The sequence below is a fragment of the Triturus cristatus genome, chromosome 9 (genome assembly GCF_964204655.1).
Source record: "Triturus cristatus chromosome 9, aTriCri1.1, whole genome shotgun sequence".
In the NCBI taxonomy this organism is placed as follows: domain Eukaryota; kingdom Metazoa; phylum Chordata; class Amphibia; order Caudata; family Salamandridae; genus Triturus; species Triturus cristatus.
In genome coordinates, this window is record NC_140592.1 from 928,377,728 (window position 1) to 928,397,151 (window position 19,424).

At 41.2% G+C, this 19,424-nt stretch overlaps 1 protein-coding gene across 1 annotated transcript in view; it reads right to left on the reverse strand.

Annotated features, from left to right (window-relative positions):
* Window positions 1-442: 442 nt before the first annotated feature.
* UNC79 (unc-79 subunit of NALCN channel complex) overlaps window positions 443-19,424 on the reverse strand; it is a 628,882-nt gene continuing 609,900 nt past the window's right edge. Inside the window, exon 52 of the mRNA XM_085626482.1 lies at window positions 443-2,061. Coding sequence (XP_085482608.1) covers window positions 1,861-2,061 — 201 coding nt within the window. The 3' untranslated portion in view covers window positions 443-1,860. The remainder of the gene's footprint in view (window positions 2,062-19,424) is intronic.

Below are 19,424 nucleotides of genomic sequence, written 5' to 3' on the forward strand. Positions count from 1 at the left end.
CAAGCATCAGAGGCGAAAAGTATCTTTTTGAGACCTCCAGATTATCATACTCCAGATTTCCACATCAACGTCGTCCCACCTGCATTGTTCACACAGATCGGCGCTGCTAAACTTCATATTTAATGAAGCAAACAAAAGGCATTAAAAAACGCATCCTCATACTTGTGGAATGAGATATTGGCTCAGGTTATTACAGCTTCTACCATCGCCCCAGGACTTTTTTCAAATTACTTCTGCGTCCGCCCTTGATAACACTGCGCCGGGAAATGTATTTCCTTCTTCGAAAGTGCAGGTAGTGTGGAAGAAAGCAAATTTCTATTCAACACAAATTCAGAAGAAATAAAATATTCTGCTAGAAGCAAACGAAATACATTTGAAAAAAAACACTGATAAATATGCATAATAAAAATTATTTTATTAACTTTGATAAATGGATTGAAATTATTTTATTCATCATTTTAAAGAGTAAATTACTGAATATGATATAGAATATAGGGGTTAAGAATGCATAGAAGAGGAAGCTACTTACAGGAAATTCTAAAATATAGATACGTGCTCTCTGCTGCCACCTACTATAAACTCATTTACAATAATTATATTTTTAAAATTCATTTATGCAAATTACATTTCCATAGGATTATATACATGTGTGACAAGCAAAAATATATAGTCTGACAGGAGATTTGTCTCATGAAGCTGATAAACAAAAAATGCAATTTAAAAAAATGAAAGTCTGATATTGGGGTCCTGTTGAATCACATATAAAAAGAGAAGGAAATCAGCACAGTTGTTCCATATGATTTCTAAGTGCACTTTAAACCGTGGCAGCTGTAACCTGCTGCTGCCTCTCTGTATAAACTCGGACCAAGTAAAACTCTGTGGGAGTGTCACTCATTTTTATTGCATTAAAGCTTGTAAAAGATTTCCTACAATGAAAAGATCTGTTAGCAAATTGCCCATTTATTTTGAAAAAAGGGCAACTTGTGACGTCTTCACGTGTAAAAAAAAGCCGAAAGGGGAACATAAGGCTGTTTGTGTCGCATCAAAATTCTGCTCCACCAAGTGAAACATTTTTTTGCAAAAACAACTTCGCTTTCCAGTAAAACTTGACGATAATAACACGTTTTCAAGAGAATTCTCCCACTAAGGGCCTCATTTGAAGTGTATGGTGGGCCAAACTTAGGACTAAACTAGTACACATCTTTAATACTTTTTTCCCTGCATGAATGTCACCAGGTAGAAAATTTCGAACTATGTATGGGGAAAATCGCAATCGTATGAGTTGTAAGATCTCTGAACGGATGAAAAAATGCATAATATTAATCCATTAGCTATCCTTCTAAAAACTTTAAAAAAAAATAGAATTGAAGTCTCACTTTTGTACACCCCTAGTTTTAATGCTCGGCAGCAGGAGGGTGTGCCTGTAGAGGGCGCTAAGATGTCCTGTACTGTGGGCCATGCTAGTGTACAAACACCCTTGATGCATCTTGGTCACTGCCTACAATGTTCTGAGTAGGATCTCTTCAAAGGCATTACTATGCTAGCTCTGTATTCCTCAATACATTACACCCCGTTCTGTGTGTTATGTCCTCCATTTTGTGCGTTTGTCAAATCTCTCCCTGCCAACCCTAAAATGCCAATTAAGAGCTAATAGAAAATACGAGCATGGAGCATCATGATCCTCTCTCATTGGTGCGAACTATCTTGGTATAAAAAAATCACCACGCTGTCCTGGGGTGGGAGGTTGCTTGGCAGGAGTTAAGACATATAGAGTTGCAAGGTACCATGTTGAATAAACCTATTGAGGTCTCTTGCGGAGCCGCTTTTCCTCACAATGAAGATCTGCGGTGTCCATGAGTCTCACAGAGGGTAGAACTGCGACGCTGCTTCTGAAGACTGGATTTCCACCTGAGCCATTTTAAACTGGGTGCACTGCAGCCATTTGCGGAGCACAGCGGCATTGTGACTTGTCTGCCCTGACCCCTGCAGCATCCTCAGACTATGGTGGTTCACGTTGTTCTGAATCGCTTGAAGGCGGAGTTGGAGCCCAGCAGACAAATGCTATTGAGAAACAGAAAGACCATGAAATGTATGCCATTCTGACACCATACTGCATCTGTGCCACATATAAACAGTTCACAATATCACACATATCCTACATTACATCATATCTGAACTGTATATATCATTTCAAATCACAGTACATTTGTCTCCTTCCATTTAAGGGACTGCCTTTTTTCTCTCTTCCACTTATTGCTTTCTTCAAAGCATTTCTTTCTAATGGTTGCATATTAATCTTTGAGATAGTTTGGTGAGCACAGGGCAACCTTTTTTTCAAGCCTGTAAAAGATCAAAACCTCTGTGAAACATATCAGCTAATCATGCCGTTAGACCCTGTTGATCAGATTTTGATGAGAGTTCTGAGTGAGAGATGAGCTGGTTTTATCCACAGATTGGTGCACTCTCACTATTTCGGGTTCATACCAGGTTTTCTATAAGCAGGTAATCATTGAGCCTAAGGGCTTTATGAATGTCACAAATGTGGCAGATGCCCCATCCACCATATTATAAGCAGTTGCGGCTGCTACCGGATAGTGGTGGTGGGGCTGGGGGAGAGGAATGTAATAAAATAAAGGACTTACCCATAACGGCCGGCCGCTGACTCTCCTCCATCCTCACTCCTCGTCCTCTTCATCTTCTTGTCCCTGCTGGCTTCAGGAAGCACCCGGGCAGACCGGCGCGCCTGAGCCAATCACAACGCTGCAATACAGCATTGTGATTGGTTGAACGCCGTGGATCGACGTCCAGCCTGGTACAGGGAGCCTGTGCATGTTCCTGACCAGGCTGTGTAATGCAGCCTGGTAGGAACATGCAAAGTGTGCATGTACTGCTTGGTCGGCCCAAGAGTGCACACCACTCCTCCACAGCTCTGGCCAGCTCCACCCCGACACTGACAGCAATAGGGAAAATAAAATGATAACAATACATTATCATCATTTTATTTTTCCTTTTCCGCAGTAAGGCAACACTCCTCAACCTTAGTGGAGGAGCCGCCACTGATTACAAGTGCATTATTGCATGTGGCACTTGTAATACTGCAGGGAGGATATTCATCATGTTTTGACATAGTAACCCGTCCACCAAACTTTAAATAAAGATCTATCACACAATCTGGCAGACTTCTTGGAGAAGATAGTAATGACTATAAGCCTGTTTGTATACACCTTCAAGTGTTGCGAATCCTGGAATCTAGGGCCCAGGTCTGCAGGATTTGGGTTCCTATCCCACAGGTGCAAGGATTTTGTTCAGAGCACCATCATTGAGTAAGGAAGTCAATTTTAATTGCAGCCCCTACAACTCACTCAGCATTCCTGTGACTGTGGTGTTTGTGAGGATTCAGGGGCACAATGGTAATCCTAACAATCTTTAATTAATGATTTACACACTCAATGATCACTTGAAATGGGATATCCATTTTGCCTTTTTTTTCTAAAGTAGTTAGTTTAAAATTCCTGTATTTAGTGCACACAATATTGTATGGTAAGATCACAGAAGATAACAATTAGAAGAACCTAGTTTTTCATGAACAGTGAAAACAACATGGAAAAATTGTAAAATCATTATCACAATTGCATCCCTAACACTAACATTGTGCTATCACTAGTTATAGCATAATCAATAAATTATAAGCCTATTTCCAGAGTTTCTGAAGTTGTGTGCATACCTGAGACAACAAGAAGTGCTGTTTGTCTGGAATAGTTTGCCAGCTATTTCGAGTACAAGGGCAAGGAGATTGTGTCTCTTCGAGAACACAATCCTAGCACCAGTCAGTGCAACCAGAACTTTGCAAGAGTGCAGCAGCTTTGGTTAAGGCAGTGAAATCGGCTTCCATGCCTATCTGGATCTGCTTCTAGATCTGAACCCTGGGTTTTGACCACTGATTCTTATGTTTTCAGAATCAAATGGGGATTTTAAGGCACTAGATATAATCAGCTAAATCAGTAGTATGCAAAATACGTCACCTATGTAAAAATCTGTTAAGCATTTGCATCATATTTAGCTAATATTTACTTCAATTGTCTACTTCTAAAACCTTGAGATGCGAATATCGAGAAGATGTACTAGACTTGAGGCATCTGATAGTGTAATAGTTCTACTTTCACATGTTCTCTGAAAGATGACAACATGCTGACTGTGAACTAAAGCACAGACAGGCTTACTAAAATGGAAACTGTTAGACCTGGCATCTTTGGCATGATTTCCCCCTGTCTTTTTTTGCTCTGACCCCCTGTTTTTGACTGTGTGCTGCATTGCATTTTTGCTGCTTTTAGAACTCTGGGCACTTTGCCACAGCTGATCAATGCTAAAGTGCAAGTGCTACCTGTGTAAATTGTAATTGTGATTGGTTATCCATGATTGGCATATTTGATTTACTGTTAAGTCCCTATTAAAGTGCATTGTGTGTGCCCAGGGTATGTAAAATCAAATGCTACTAGTGGGCCTGCAGCACTGATTGTGCTACCCACATTAGTAGCCTTGCAAACATATCTCAGATTTACCAATGAAGTGTCTTTGTGTGCCGTTTTAAACTTCCATGTTGACCTGTTAAGTACACCCACTTGCCAGGCCCAAACATTCCCTTTTACTACATGTAAGGCACCACTAACATAGACACATGGTAGCCCCATTGGCAGGGTGCAGTGTATGTGAAAGGTAGGACATGTACTGGTGTGTTTTCGATGTACTGCTAGTGAAATACTGCCAATTTCGTTTTTCACTATTGCGAGTACTATCTCTCCTATAGGTTATCATTGTAGCTGTATTGTAGCCTCTTACAAGTGTAACTTCCCATTTGGACGGGATGGAGATTTGCAGTTTGCGGTCCCTGAACTTACAATTTAAAAAACATCTTTTAATGAAGTTGTTTTTTTTTTTAATTGTGTGTAAGAAAGTGCCACTTTTAGAAAGTGGGCATTTTCTTGTTTACCATTCTGTGCCTCTGCCTGCGGAATTCATGTCTGGTTAAGACTGACAGTTGGGCTGTTTGTGCATTCACTATAGACAGTCACAGAAAGGGAGCAGAGGTGTGCACTGCATATCCTGATGGCCCATCAATAGACTCATGGGTCTTCCTGAGTTTGAGTGGTGGGAGGAGTTGTAACTGACACCTGAATAGGGTTGTGACTGTCCTCACACAAAGCTGTCTCCACCCTCCTGCAGTGTGTCCGGAGCCAGGTCATGGAAAGGCAGGGTCTCTTTATGCACTACAAAGACTTTCCTTTGAAATTTGCCTACTTCAAAGGCAGAAACTGGTATAAGTACTGGAGCTGTGACACCATAACTTCAAAACACTTCTGGACTAAGAAGATAATCTGCCAAGAAGAAGGGCTGGAGAAGCTATAGGAGGGTAACTGCCACTCTGCTTGTTGCTGTGTTGGCCTACTGCTTGCTGCTTCTGTCTTGTGCAGTGAAAGAACTAGACTTTGCTTTCTGTATCCTGCAAGCCATGGTTCTCCTCAAGGGCCTTTGTGTGCAGTGGTGACTGGTAGTCCCTGGTAGTCCCTGAACTTATCTGCTGGGAGTTCTGACCTGCCAAGTGGCGCCAATTCCAGTTCTGGGCCATTGGAGGTGGTTCTGCTGTAAAGGACTGAAGAAAATCCACGCATCGACCTTCAGCGCCTGTTTTTCCCACCACTGCAACGCCATGCGGTTGAAAAACCAACACATTGCTGCAGTGCAGCCAAAGAATCAATGCACGCCTGCCGTGTGGCTGAAAGATCCTCGCAGCCTGAGTCCTGAGCACTGTGTCACCGACATCTGTGGCACCCGCTCCGACTCCGACCCTGTTGTGTGGCTGAAGAAATCAATGCATCACCTGCTTCACGGCTGGAAAATCGATGCAGTGCCTATTTCACGGCATCGACCCAGCATGTCCGAATTTTTGATGCATCGCACCTGTGCGCCAAATTCTTTATCGATGTTGCCCAGCAGAAAGAACCGACGACACGTGTCTGGAAACCAAAGCATCACCTTCCCTCACAGTAAGGAACCAATGTATCACCTCCCCAGACAGTAAGAAACCGATGCATCACTTCCCCTGGCAGTACGAAACCGATGCCTCACCTGCCCTGGGAGTAAGGAACCGACGCATCACTTTGCTTTTCCGGCACCTCACTTCCCCTGCACCCGTTTTTGTCTTTGATTTTGATGTACTTTGTGATAAAAGATGCATCCATAGTTTCCTATGGACTGAACTGTTTAAAAGTGATATCTTTGCTTGTGTATATTGGATATTTCTCATTTGATCTTGTTTTACTCTTATAAATATTGGGTATTTTTCTAAACTGGTGTGGTATACTTTTGGAGTGTTTTCACTGTGTTACTATGTGTCCATGTACAAATACTTTACACATTGCCTCTGAGATAAGCCTGACTGCTTGTGCCAAGCTACCAAAGGGGGTGAAGCAGGGGTTAGCTTGGGTGTGTAACTCCCTTAGCCTCACTAGAAAAGTGTCCCTACTTGGACAGGGTGCAAGCCATTGACAACTAGAAACCCACATTTCTAACAGAAACTGTAGCAAAAATGTCCCGACATGTGTTTAAGAACCTCAAACATTTTAGTAAAATTACAATAAACAAGCCTAAAAGTTAGTGATTAAAATAATAGAATTATGAAGGGTTGCAGTCATGGTGTTTATGACATCCCTGGAATAACTTCTATGCTAAACAATCACTAAATGTGTTTTTGCATAAACTTGATTGTCATAACTTCATGACACATTTACTAGATAAAAGAATATGGTAGAAACGTGCATTTAATGGAATTACAGTTCATTGCTTGTTGCATGTTCAATAACACATGTTATCATACTGAAATGAAAAGGGACTCTGCATGGGAAGACACAGGCTCACAAGATAAGTTCAGAAGCACCAAAGTGTTTAAAGATATGTAGGATCCTGTACTCTCTGTGCACTATTTCAAGTATATGACAGCTAAAGTAATTAAAAAGGACAGCGGTCTTATCCATTTGTGGAGGAATCTAGAGTTTCCACTCTATACTAGAATGGGAACAGAAAGGCGTTAGAGTAATTTAGTTTCACCAGTAAAGGAGAGGTCTGGATTCCTCTTGTTTAGCTCCCTTCACATATAATTTGTGATCAACTTTAGCAGTACCTTCTAATAATACAGTAAGTCTTATTTCTAGAAGGATACCAATGTTCATTTTTTTATCTACCCTCACCAGATAACTTTGATTCCATCTTTAGAAAGGGATCTGTAAAGGATAGAGATTGGAAGCCCGCTTCAAACTGATCAGACTCCAGGTCCCTGGCAGCAGTAAAATAAGCTGAGGATCTTAGTAAAATAAGCCAAGCATCTGGACTAGTTACTACAGAGGCATAATGGTGGAAGATGAATCAATCTAAGCATCAGTTGCCGGTTAGGTCTACTTTAGGACATTTCTAATATTTCTGGTAATAGGGATCACACCCCACCCGTTAACATGAATTGTCAAGTGGACGTTCCAAAATATATTTTGGTGTAAATACTGACATTTAATGCTAGTTGCACCTTCTTCCACAGAATGGTTTCAAAAATAATGCAACTCATTTAACATGTAGAATTATGTTCTACACTTTCAGGCTTTGTCCTAAAGATGATGGAATTTAGTGCGAATGATCTGATCCAATGGCTAAACTGGGAGAAACTAAGAACGGACTAATCCCACCAGTGAAGGGATAATGGAACTGGTAAGTGACCGGGAATTTCCCATGGGGACTGGGACTGCAACTGAGGCTTATACTTTGCACATCATTTCCTTGCCACATCAGTAGACCAATGAGTCTCTCTTTCCCATGTATATCACGCTGTTTAGGGTATTATTCTTTTGTTTTCGTTGATAATGTGTACCTGTTTTCACAATAAAGCATGCATTGCCTCACTGCTATGAAATCATTTCTAAAAAAATATTGTCAAAAACATGATAAAGAAGATGATCTGTGTTTCAGACTGAGGCTTTTTTAGGTAGGATGGCACTGGGTGAATAACCCAATATCTAAGAGTAAGTCAACAACGGCCTAGTCTTAGAAATGTTCTAATTAAATAAATCAGGAATTTTAAGCTAGTAAACATTCATTCAATTCAGCTCATCTCGTATTACACAAAGAGTACAGCTATGGTACAAAGCTTTTTATATATATACAAGCTGTGACTTTTGTTACAAAAACGTCGAAATATTTGCAAGGTTAACAAACTGTGAAAATGTTCCAAAATGTAAACTGTGAGAAAAAAGAACATTAAAATGCAGACAAATGTCAGCTGTTACCGATGGATAGTGGGAGAATTATCCTGCAAGTACGTTTTTTTCAGAAACACTTTTCTGCAAAACATTATTTGCAAAAAATCCAATTTCAGGCAAAGTAAAAGGTTTGCTAACCTCTCTGAACTTTGCAGGAGAAATGTAAATTTCACCAATCAAGCAATTCCAATGCAGGTGAAAATTTTTAACTCTAATATTCGAACAATGAAAGTATGAAATACTACATGGATTAGTATTTCTGACATAGGCTCTAAGGATCACAATTCTTTAAAATCCAAAGACCTCTCCTTTTGCAGCTTCAATGTATGACAATTGCAATAAAGAATCATCTCTAAATTATAGTGAGGTATTCATATAGCACTGTTCACCCAGTCACATCTCTGTTGGGAAAGATACTATACTCGTCATTCCCCACCATAGTTTAAGTTCAGCTGAAAATACACACTAGCTGTACCAGAATTACAACTACGTTCAATTGGTGAAGATACTTTCATTCATTTGGTACAATTATGAATATTGATGGGCAACAATTAATGACCTAAATACGGACTACCAAAAATTCATTGACATTGCCTATGTAGGTAGGCAAAGACTTACTATTTTAAACTTCCCCGTACCTTTGCAATATATACATTTTCAAGGTAAATAGATTTCTGTTGCTATCTCCACCCCAGGTACATTGGCAGTACACATACTGAGAATACATAAAGGGTATCTGTCAGAAAGTGTATTATTAGTTGGGGTGGTGGACACAAGCAATAATATCTTTATGCCTGTTAGGTCAAGTAAAGGTTTGGGTAATTTAAACCTGAGCTTAACCCCTGCTATCTATGGCTCAGACCAGACAGGCCTAACTTGTGAAACATTTAGAAGTACCAAAACAGTCAAGTTGAGAACACAACATAATAAAAATCTCATTCCACATTAAGAAACTAGAGAACAAATGTAATGAACAAAAACAACAAAAATCTAATAAGGGGAACTTGAGATATGAACTCTGAAAGTTTAAAAAAATATAGTTTTTCAGCAAAATGTGGTCATTTGTTTGCACCTGCCCAATTCCTAGGCGTGATTTCAGGCTGACTGAGATGGAGCGTGGGTTTGATACAGAAACCACGTTCAACCTAGTTAGAAGTTTTCTCTTTTGATTTAGACTCTGAAATATAAATCAAAAATACTCAGCTGTGCAAGGCAGTAGACTGTGGCTGGGAAGGGCACTAGGAGGCTGAATAGCCATAGGACGAGAACCCAGAAAAGCAATTGACTTTTGGCGGGTAACTTCAGAGCAGGAGAAATTCAAACTTTGCTCCCAAGAATGGTCCCTCGCTGGCAGGATAGTTTTGGCACCTTCATCAGATGAAGATTTCAAATTTCAGACACAAGCACTTTTTTGGAGCTCGGATTCTTCTAGCAGAACAAGGCTTCAAGTTGTGGCCAAACAGGGCTTCATGAGGTTAAATACCCTCTCTGTGGCATTCCACAGAAATGGATTGGCTGCTGTGAAAAAGCACTGAATAGGAGCAACCTGAATCTTTGTCCCAGCACCAACACACCATCGTTGGACTGATTTAACGGATTTGTCCAGAGCCTCTGTTGCTCTTTGGAGCTAAGAGGTTTCTATGTCCCAGTTGCGTGAACCTACACTTTGGCTTAGCTCTACAAGGTTTGTATTCAAACCCACAAGTGACACGAAGGTCCACTAGTGTTCTGAAGAGGGTGCCCAGGGGTGCCACATTTATGCCTGGCACGAGCCTGTGGGTGAGGGTGGCACCTGGCCCCACCATAGACCATGGTGAAAACATTCCCAGTGGTAACCTTGCCCACTTCTCCTTCAGTTTTTCTGTTCCTATTGCAAACAATATCACAGTGCCCCTTTATGCCCAAATCCAAGATTTTGAAAGCCTTCTCACTTCGTGCAGAGCCTATTTGCCCACCCAGAGGTGTGGCTTATGAAATGAGCAACCCCTCATCTGTAGTCACTTCAAACCAGTTCTGGAGGCAGCTCATTTCCCACTGGGATCGGGACCTGTTTGACAGAAAGAAAAAAGGAGGATTCTGCCCAGGTGTTAGCTAACATTTAGCTGTGACAGGGTAAGCCTCTTTGAAGTTAACCAAGTACCTGGCACAGTCCAGAAGATCAGCTTGCCATGGAAAAATAATACCTCCCCACACCCAGGGCCTTTGTTCTGCCCTGAGAGCAGCCTGTGTACTGGGTCACATGACTGTGAACAGTTGCAGGGGGCCTTAGTGTATTCCTTCCAGACAGTGAGGCAGAGAGGGACCGGCGGTGGGCAGGATGGGCCACCCTATAAGGATGGGTGGGGCAGAGCTCCTCCCTGCCCCACTTACATTTCAAAGGGCTGTCTCCAGCACACTCACAAAGTAAAGCACAAATGAAGAAAGAAGGTCAAGGCACTAAAGACCAGGACCAGCCAGTCTAGTGTAAAATAAGTAAACCAGAAATATGGTGCAATGAGCCGGGAACGTGACCTCCCTACATCCCCACTGATTGGAAACCCAAAGAAACAAGGAACAGGATGGCTCAAATGAGTCACGTACGTCATCTGGTTGTAAAAAATATATTCATCTTTTATTCCTTTATTCTTTTGTTGAAAGTTTTTTGGTAAAAACACGACACAGAATTCATAGCCGAAGCGTTCTTCAAGGCTGTAATGTGTGCCCAACACACTGACCATTCTTTGAATTTCAGCTCCATTCCGTGTTGTTGACCTACACTCCATACACTGTCCTGTTTTACAATATCTGGACACATCTTGGCATCCGCGACACACACTTGTCGTGCGCCTTTTCTCGTTTCCAAATACGAAGATTCTATTTGCAAAAACATTCCTTATAGCCTACAAATGTGTTGGGCAACGTCCATGTGGACTATCTAAACACATTACAGCCTTGAAGAAGTCTCGTTGGGACAAAACGCGTGGCGTCAGCTATGAATTCTGTGTCGTGTTTTTACCGAAAGTTTTTGAACAAAAGAATAAAGGAATTAAAAGATGAATATATTTTTTACAACCTGATGATCTACTTGACTCATTTGGGAGACGCCGTGCTAAAGTTCGATTACTGACCAGTGATTATCACTGTGTACTTTCAAAACTGTGTATAGCAATAGATGTCTGCTGAGCCATCCTGTTCTTACACTCACAAAGTACCTTGACACCAGCCTATTGTCACTCTAGACCACTTGGAGCCTGGGCAGGGGGAAGAAGGACATTTCCAGAACCAGATTGAGGGATAGCATACACGTTTCTCCCACTTCAAAGGCTGGCATCAGGTATAACTATTGGACCCTCAGACCAACTCTTCAATATACTCCTGGACCTGTGGAGGACCCCCAGAAAGATTGCTTGTACTTTAGAGGACTGCCCTGCTGCTTATGTCCTGCTTTGTACCACAGAGGACTGCCCTGCTGCTACCAGAGAACCCTTCTCCTGCTTGAAGCCTGTCTTGTACCCTGAGAGGACTGCCCTGCTGCTTGTTCCCTGGACTACCAGAGGGACTCCAAGGACTAGTTGGCTGGCCTACTGTGCAGAACTACAGGGACACAACAAGCTCCAACAACCTTGAACCCTGCACCTGGATCCTGCCGGAAGAGAGTCCTGCCTCCAAGAGGTTCCCCACCAGTCCTGGACCCTTGGACGTGGTGTTGAAGGTGCCCAAACAGCCAAAACCTGAAACTTGGGTTTTGAGTCTGAGAACCGACAAGAGACAGGACCTTCCTGCTTGATGACCCACCTGAATACATCTTTGGTCAGTCTGACTTTGTGGTAGCTCCCGCTAAGTTCTCCTACGCAGCAGCAAATCCTGTTTAGCGAGTCCTCTCAGCAAGGGTATCCAGCCTCGTGGAGCCCCCGTCGGCTACAGCCAGCATTTTTTTTTCCCGTTGGAGATTTTCGACTTTAAAAAAGTGACCAAGTCCTAATGTAGAAATCTTCACTGCAACTTGCTCCAGCAGCTCCCCGATGACAAAGCCTCCTCCTTGGACACAGCCGACTGTCTTGCTGCGCTGAACTTTATCTTCTGAAGAACTTTTCTCCCAAATTTCTTCTAAGTCCAAAGGTAAGCCAAGACCAGGCCCAATCCACCTCATGTATATATGAACCTTGCTTCCATTGCAGTCAGCATTAACTTTTGACTTTGTCCAGGTCTCCCACGACCAGATATCAATGGTGGGCTTTTTGATCTTTTAGGCACTATTTTACACTGAAATATTTACAAATTCATAAGTCCGAACCTACTGATTGGATTTAATTTGTTTTGATGTTAGTTTATGTATTAAAAAAGTGTCTATTTTTCTAAATTGGTGTGGTACTTTTTCTTGTGTTGTGCTTTCACTTTATTACTGTTTCTGTGCTGCATAAATACTCAACATATTGCCTCCAAGTTAAGCCAGACTGCGTTTGTGCCAAGCTACCAGAGCGTTACCCACAGGTTAATTTTGTGACTTTTTGTGGTTCACCCTGACCAGTATTGTGGCTGTTGCTTGAGGCTTGTGTTCACCCCCCTCAGCTAAACACCTTATTTCTTACTCAATTCAATTCACATTGCTCCTATGGTTTCACTCTTGTTAGAATTCGACATAAGACACCGCATAAGAGAATCAGGAAATGTACTATATGGATGAAATTGAAAACGAGGTAGTGGAGACTATAGTCTTGGAGGACAACAGCTAAAAGGCTCAGGTTCGAAATCCACTGCCACAGCCACTAGAGGACCAGGACTTGACTTTTTGGCCAGAGAGGACAGGGCTCTATAAAGTGTTAGTGGGCACGGAGGTCAATCTCTGGTAACATTAGTTGTTAAGACTCTTTTGCATGATGCTTTAGTTTGCATTTGTATATCAGTTCCCTCACCTTTGTTGTTTTTTCTCTTTATTTATTCCCTTGGTTACCCTCATTTCTTTACCTTGTTCTGACCCTTGTTTGTCATGGAATCATCTTGATTTTCAACTCTGATATAGTTTTGCATCAACCCTTGGCTTTCCCTGAGACTAGAATTTGATGAGCAGAGTCTAGTTATGTACCCGGCTAAGGAGTTGCCCTATTGTTTTAGCGATTACTAGTCTGTCTTCCGGTAGGGAGGTGTACATATGTATGTATATATGTGTTTGGTATTTCCATAGCACAAACCTAGCCAAAAGGCAGTGGAGCTCTGAACTTTCTCAATACCATGCGGGGGTCTGCAGGGGTCCTCGCTCAGTCCCTCTCTATTCAATGTATACGTGGTTGAGCGTGCCCCGCTGATTTAATCTTTTAATCTTTCACTTACATCTCACGCAGATGACACACAAATTATGGTCTCGGCGGAAAACAAGGCGAATAATACAAGCATTCAGCTTCAGAACTGCATGAAAGAAATCTGCCCCTAGAGGGATAGGCACTGTCTTATGCTAAATTCAGATAAGACTGAAGAAATGTTCTTTGGAAACAACCCTCGCTTTTGGACTCTTGACTGCTGGCCATCAGAGATGGGCTAACATCCTATTCCAACTCCCAATGTTAAAAGCTTGGGAGTGATTATTGATGACAAACTTAGCTTCAGTAAACCAGTTAACTCCATCATATCCGCTTCTTATAATACATTAAGAACTATTAGAAAGATCCTCGCTTATATACCGGTTAGCGCCTGAAAAATAGTCATTTCCTCTCTCATTTTATCTAAAATATATTACTGTAACGGCTTATATATCAATCCACAGAAACAATACCTCAATAAATTGCAGGTCCTGCAGAATTCAGCAGCCAGAGCACTTCTCGATCTTCCGAAACATCAGTCTGTATCACTGGCCATCAAAGAACTACACTGGCTCACTGTCAGTTATCGTATCAAATTTAAAATGCTTTGCCTCACCTTTAAGGCCCTACTTGGCATGGGTCTGGAATTTTTAAGAAATGCCATCTCCTGGTATATTTCCAACTGTAATCTCAGATCTCTGGGCACCTACTCAGTTACATCATCTAAACAGTTTCTTTACACCACTCTCCCATGCTATGCTTAGCTATCAGCGCCAAGACACCCTCAGGTACACGTCACGCTATATAAATTAATTTAACATAACAGAAGGTGGGCTTGACCTCAATATCCTTCTAGCCACATTACAAATGTTGTGACAACTTAGTTTTGTATGCAAGGTTTTCATCCAAGAGTTTTTCCTTTTTCTTGTATTTTTATTTCATTGGCTACTGAGTCATTGAATCAGTTAAGAACAGATACAGAAACATTGATAATTGCCTTGTGAAAGTTTACGCCATTCTAAAGTAAAGATGAAGGAACATGCTGACAATTAATATCAAGTTTGTCTCCTTTTGTCCTTGTAAAGTTTGGTTGTCTTCTCATTTCTTCCTGTTCACACATTGGCAGTTGAATTTCAACTATGATTTTTTGGTCCATTTATTATTACTCCTCAGATTAACCCTATGACCTTTTGTTTAAAGTTACTTTACACTTTAAAGATTTGCTCTGTCTTTCGTTCTTCCTAGTTGAAACCTTATGTTCCTTCTCCCTATGTCATCTTCCGTTTGAAGTTCCACCAATTATGGTACAAGAACAGCCATAATATAATGTTCAATAACTCTGTGATTCTAGTTGTTTCAATCTAATCTTCAATTCTTGATTTACTGCAAAGATTATCAATTTTGTGAGCATTCTTTGTAAATGCTTCTTCTGTAAACACAACCTTGTTGCTTTGTTTTTTCCACCAGCACTCTGATAAACCCGGCGATTTAGAATGAGGGTGTAACAGTTACATCCACACTGAGAGCCCGAGGCGGCGAGTGTTAAGAAAATTCCAGGGCACTTATTATGCAGTGGGGCAGTGCATCGTGGACTCCCTGATCATCTGGGAATCCTTCTGGCCTAGTCAATGCCAGTGTTTCTAGGATTGTATTCACTTGAGGGGTACTCTGCAAAGTGTTTGGAGTGTTGGCAGGATGGGGTGGCAGAGACCTGCATGGGAGGAATGATGGGAGGAATGATGCCAAACTTGGGTTTCCTCTTTGTAAGTCTAATCAACATCATGTATTAGAAGAAAGCGACGTGACCAAGCCTTATGAAATGCCCTGTCAAAGATGGTGTTCTGTCCAGAAATAACTGCAAGATGACAGTGTTTTTTTTCCTGTGATGTCACTGCTTGTTTGAATAATATATAATGATGATTGATGAATGTGTCTCAGCACATTCATCTTTTGTTTTTCATCATGTTCATTGACCACTTACTACTATTATCATCCCTCGTTTTTTATCAGATTTCCCTTTGGATTTTCTTCTGGGATCCTTGCTTGGCCCTTTTCTCTTCTCTGATGGCAGGGAGAGCCTTCTACATAAATATTCTTCAATAAAAAGCATTAAGATCACCAAGGAGGTTTTTTGTCCTCTGTGGCCTTTTTCTCCTAACTGGTACACACTTAAGGACACACTTGACATTTTTTAGAGGTACTATTGAGCACACAGTGGTACCATTGCTAATTGGAGTAGTCACCCTTTCAGTGGGTAACCAAGAAGAAACTTTACAGACCTTCACATTACCCAGTCCTTGGCATCGCATCGACCAGATTAATTTCTAGACTGCCACACAGATGCTGTAAGTATTTAAACAGATCTATTATGATTTTAAGAGGGACTTTGACCTTGATAGATGTGCAAAAGTAGCATTTAGGAGGGGAAGAAAAGGTAAGACTGAAATACAAGACGTACATCAGATTGGGTGAAATTGGATAGAAGCAAGTGTATAAATACACAAGGATAGAAGAACGTGCTGTGGCCACACAAAAGGTTAAGAGAATAAAACAGACAGAATGGCCGTGGATTTGACCAAAGTCGACCACAGCTCTAGGCCCATAATGGTGGGACTAGAGACATACGTGACAGCACCAAAACACCAAAATATAGCCAAGGCATTGTAAGTAGACAAAGACCTAACAATACTTTCATGATCAAACTTCCACACGCATTACACAAAACAGAAGGCTTTACAGCTCTTCAGTTCAATGTGAAAAAGAGGAAGAAAAATCAGCATATAAGGTAAATCAACTACGTAAAGCCTGGACCAAAAGAGAGGTAACACTGGTGAGGGGGCACAAAATGTAGTGACAAATAAACAAAACTCTTACAGAAACAGTAGCTATCCAGAACAGAACTGCAACTCCTTGAAAAAACAAAACTGATAAAACCAGCTCAGGAGAGCAAATTGTGCAAGAAATGGTTTATGGCCTTCATGAAAAATAGGCAGATCAGATTTTAACACACAAAGTTGGTGACTGTCTCTCACATGTCTTTTGGATGTCCAGTGTTTATGACAAAAGTCTAATATCAATGCATCTATTTAGAAATCTGGTCTTTATGACAATGCAGTATCATACGCTGGGATCATGATCAAACCTGAATTTCAGAAAACTAAGAAGTTATGAAATGATGGGACATCCCAATCAGGACTGATAAAATGGACTGTTGCCAGTAAACCAGACATGATAGTAGCATACTGATAAATATGTCTACAATGAAAGACCCAGTGATTAATTTCTACTACGCCGATAGGAACATGGTGATGTATTACATTAAGAATTTAAGATACATAAGAAAGAAAACAGCTATTGCAGATGCAACAGGATTGTAAGTATTTCCATTTGCATAATATTTCCACCTCATAATTTTCATTTTAGACCTTTGATGTTCAGACCTATGTTGTGAACTGAGGCCTGATCACTTGCCTTCAGGTGATTGTGCTCTTCTAAAATGTGGTGTATTCGTTCTTCTATTATAGTTCTCATCACACTTGGAGCAGCCTGAATGCCTGTCAGAGCTACTGTTCAGGGAGCAGAGACCTCAAACTAGTAATAACTAGCCTATAGTAAGGCGACCATGAAAGTACAGTACAGCTGGGCTAAACAGAGAATTATGGGGCAAGCTATTTTTCACAATTAGACATTAATATAATTCAGCTTATACAACTGCACAGTCCCTTGCACATGAACCAGATACCTTAAGGATAAATATAAATTATTTGTAATCTGGATTTCAGGATGTTGGCAGTGAATATTATTGAATTAGAATCATGGACGCAATTTGTCCTTAAACATCTGAAATTGGAGTTTAGGCCGCAGGTGTGACTAATGGCCCTCATCCTCATCCCTTTAGCAGTCCTGCCAATACCATCTGTCAGCTCAGAGCCAAAATGAAACCCCACAAAAACAGAAAGTGTCTGGCATGTGCCATGCTATTCTGACATCTGCTAGTGAATAGCTCGGCTAACGGCTAGGACCTTTCAAGAAGTTTTCAGTCTAGACATCCAGGGGATATCCATGGGAAGTGCTGGCAAATGGTGCTGGGATGCCTAAGGAGTGGACTATGCTGAACTAGCAAGTGGTGGTGAGGATGGAGGGAAGGAGAGAACTTCTTAGTCACAAGGCATGTCAGGGAATTGTTGTGCTGCAAAGCAATCAACCCAAGCAGAAACTACAATAAATTGAAACAAAATTCCGAGTGTAGATTGCGGGAACTTTCTGAATGTATTAGTTGTTGTATGAAGACCACCTATCAAGGAATTACATTTCTCCATTTCTAAATCCTTCCCTGGATTGCATTCACTTTAGAACCATCTTGGCAATAGCCAGATGCTTTTCTGTCTGCTGTACTGGATGACTGCCCCCTGCCTTCCATTACCAGAGGAACAATGAAAGAGCTGCGCCTAGCTCTTTAATTCTGTATCACTGTCCTGCAGGGCCCACGTTAAAGAACTGAGAGAATGGGGTTCCCTTGTTGGTCCACATGTGGATCTGAGCAAATCCTGATAATGGCAGCTTTCTACTTACAAGAGGAACTTGCCTCCAGAAGCATCAAGTCCAAGAGTATTTTGAAGGTGCAGAACCACCTGACTATTTCATGGGATTAAATTATGTGCTGGAGGGACTGTGTAAGAAAGCTGAACTGTTTCTGAAGGGCCTTATAGCTGATTTTAAGGGGACTGGGACCCCTGAATCCATCCACAACTGAGTTTCAACAGCAAGAAGCCCAGCCGCAGCCTGTGCAGGTAAGGGAGGTGGGGCGGGGTGGGGGGTTTCGACATACGATGATGAGGGAAACTTAAATTAAAAAAAGAAAACCATGCCGATGCAGGATAGAGCAGTGGGGAGGGCAGGGGATTCGACATACGACGATGAGGGAAACTTAAAGAAAAGAAAAGAAAACCATGGTTTTCTTTTTTTTTCAATGTAAGTTTCCCTCGTCATGTAATGTCAAATTTACCCCCACCCCGCCCAACCGTTCTTACCTGCATGGGCAGCGCCTGAAGAAACCTTTTTGTGAAGGTAGCCTGAAGACTTAGTGGCAATTACGACTACTACTGGAACATTACTCTGCACATCTAAAAGGTAGTAAGAAAAACAGAGGAAGCATGCAGAGCCCATATAACTGACTTCATCTACCTCTACTGGCCTCTGTAAACACCCTTGGGCTGAGGGTTCAAAGTGAATATTCTTGATGTATATCAACCCTGTAGTTAACACTTTTGATGTAGTACTCCAGGATTAATGTTTTTGAAACATGAACTATAGTTGTTTATTGTGGTTAACTATGAGAACCATTTGCACTTTTTCATTTTTTTATTTTTCATGTCATTTTATTGTCTCTTTTCTTAAACATGGTGTTAAACGTTTCGCTTGTTATTTCAGAACCGTGCTGCTGTTTGCTTGGTGTGGTACACATATCTCACTTATTTACTATCTGGCACATTAAAAAAGGCTGCCAATAGAGATTACAACATTAATACTACAGAGAGAAATTGTATTTGGCACAAAACGTGTTTACGAAGAGCATTGTCAGAACCTTACAGAGAATAATGATCAACATTGTTCATGGAAAAACATAATATTAAGAGATAAACATGTCAATAATTATAGCGTTGTGAGGGCAAAGTGATTATTCTCCCAAGCATCTAAAATGAACAAACTATAAGATAAATAGTCACCCTCATCATAAAGCAGAATGGGAATAATCAAGGTAAGTTTACAGATCAATCTAGATAGGTTTACCACTGAACTAGCAGCTTGCTTTGGGATAATGTACACATTAAGAAGAACCATGGAAACAAAACGG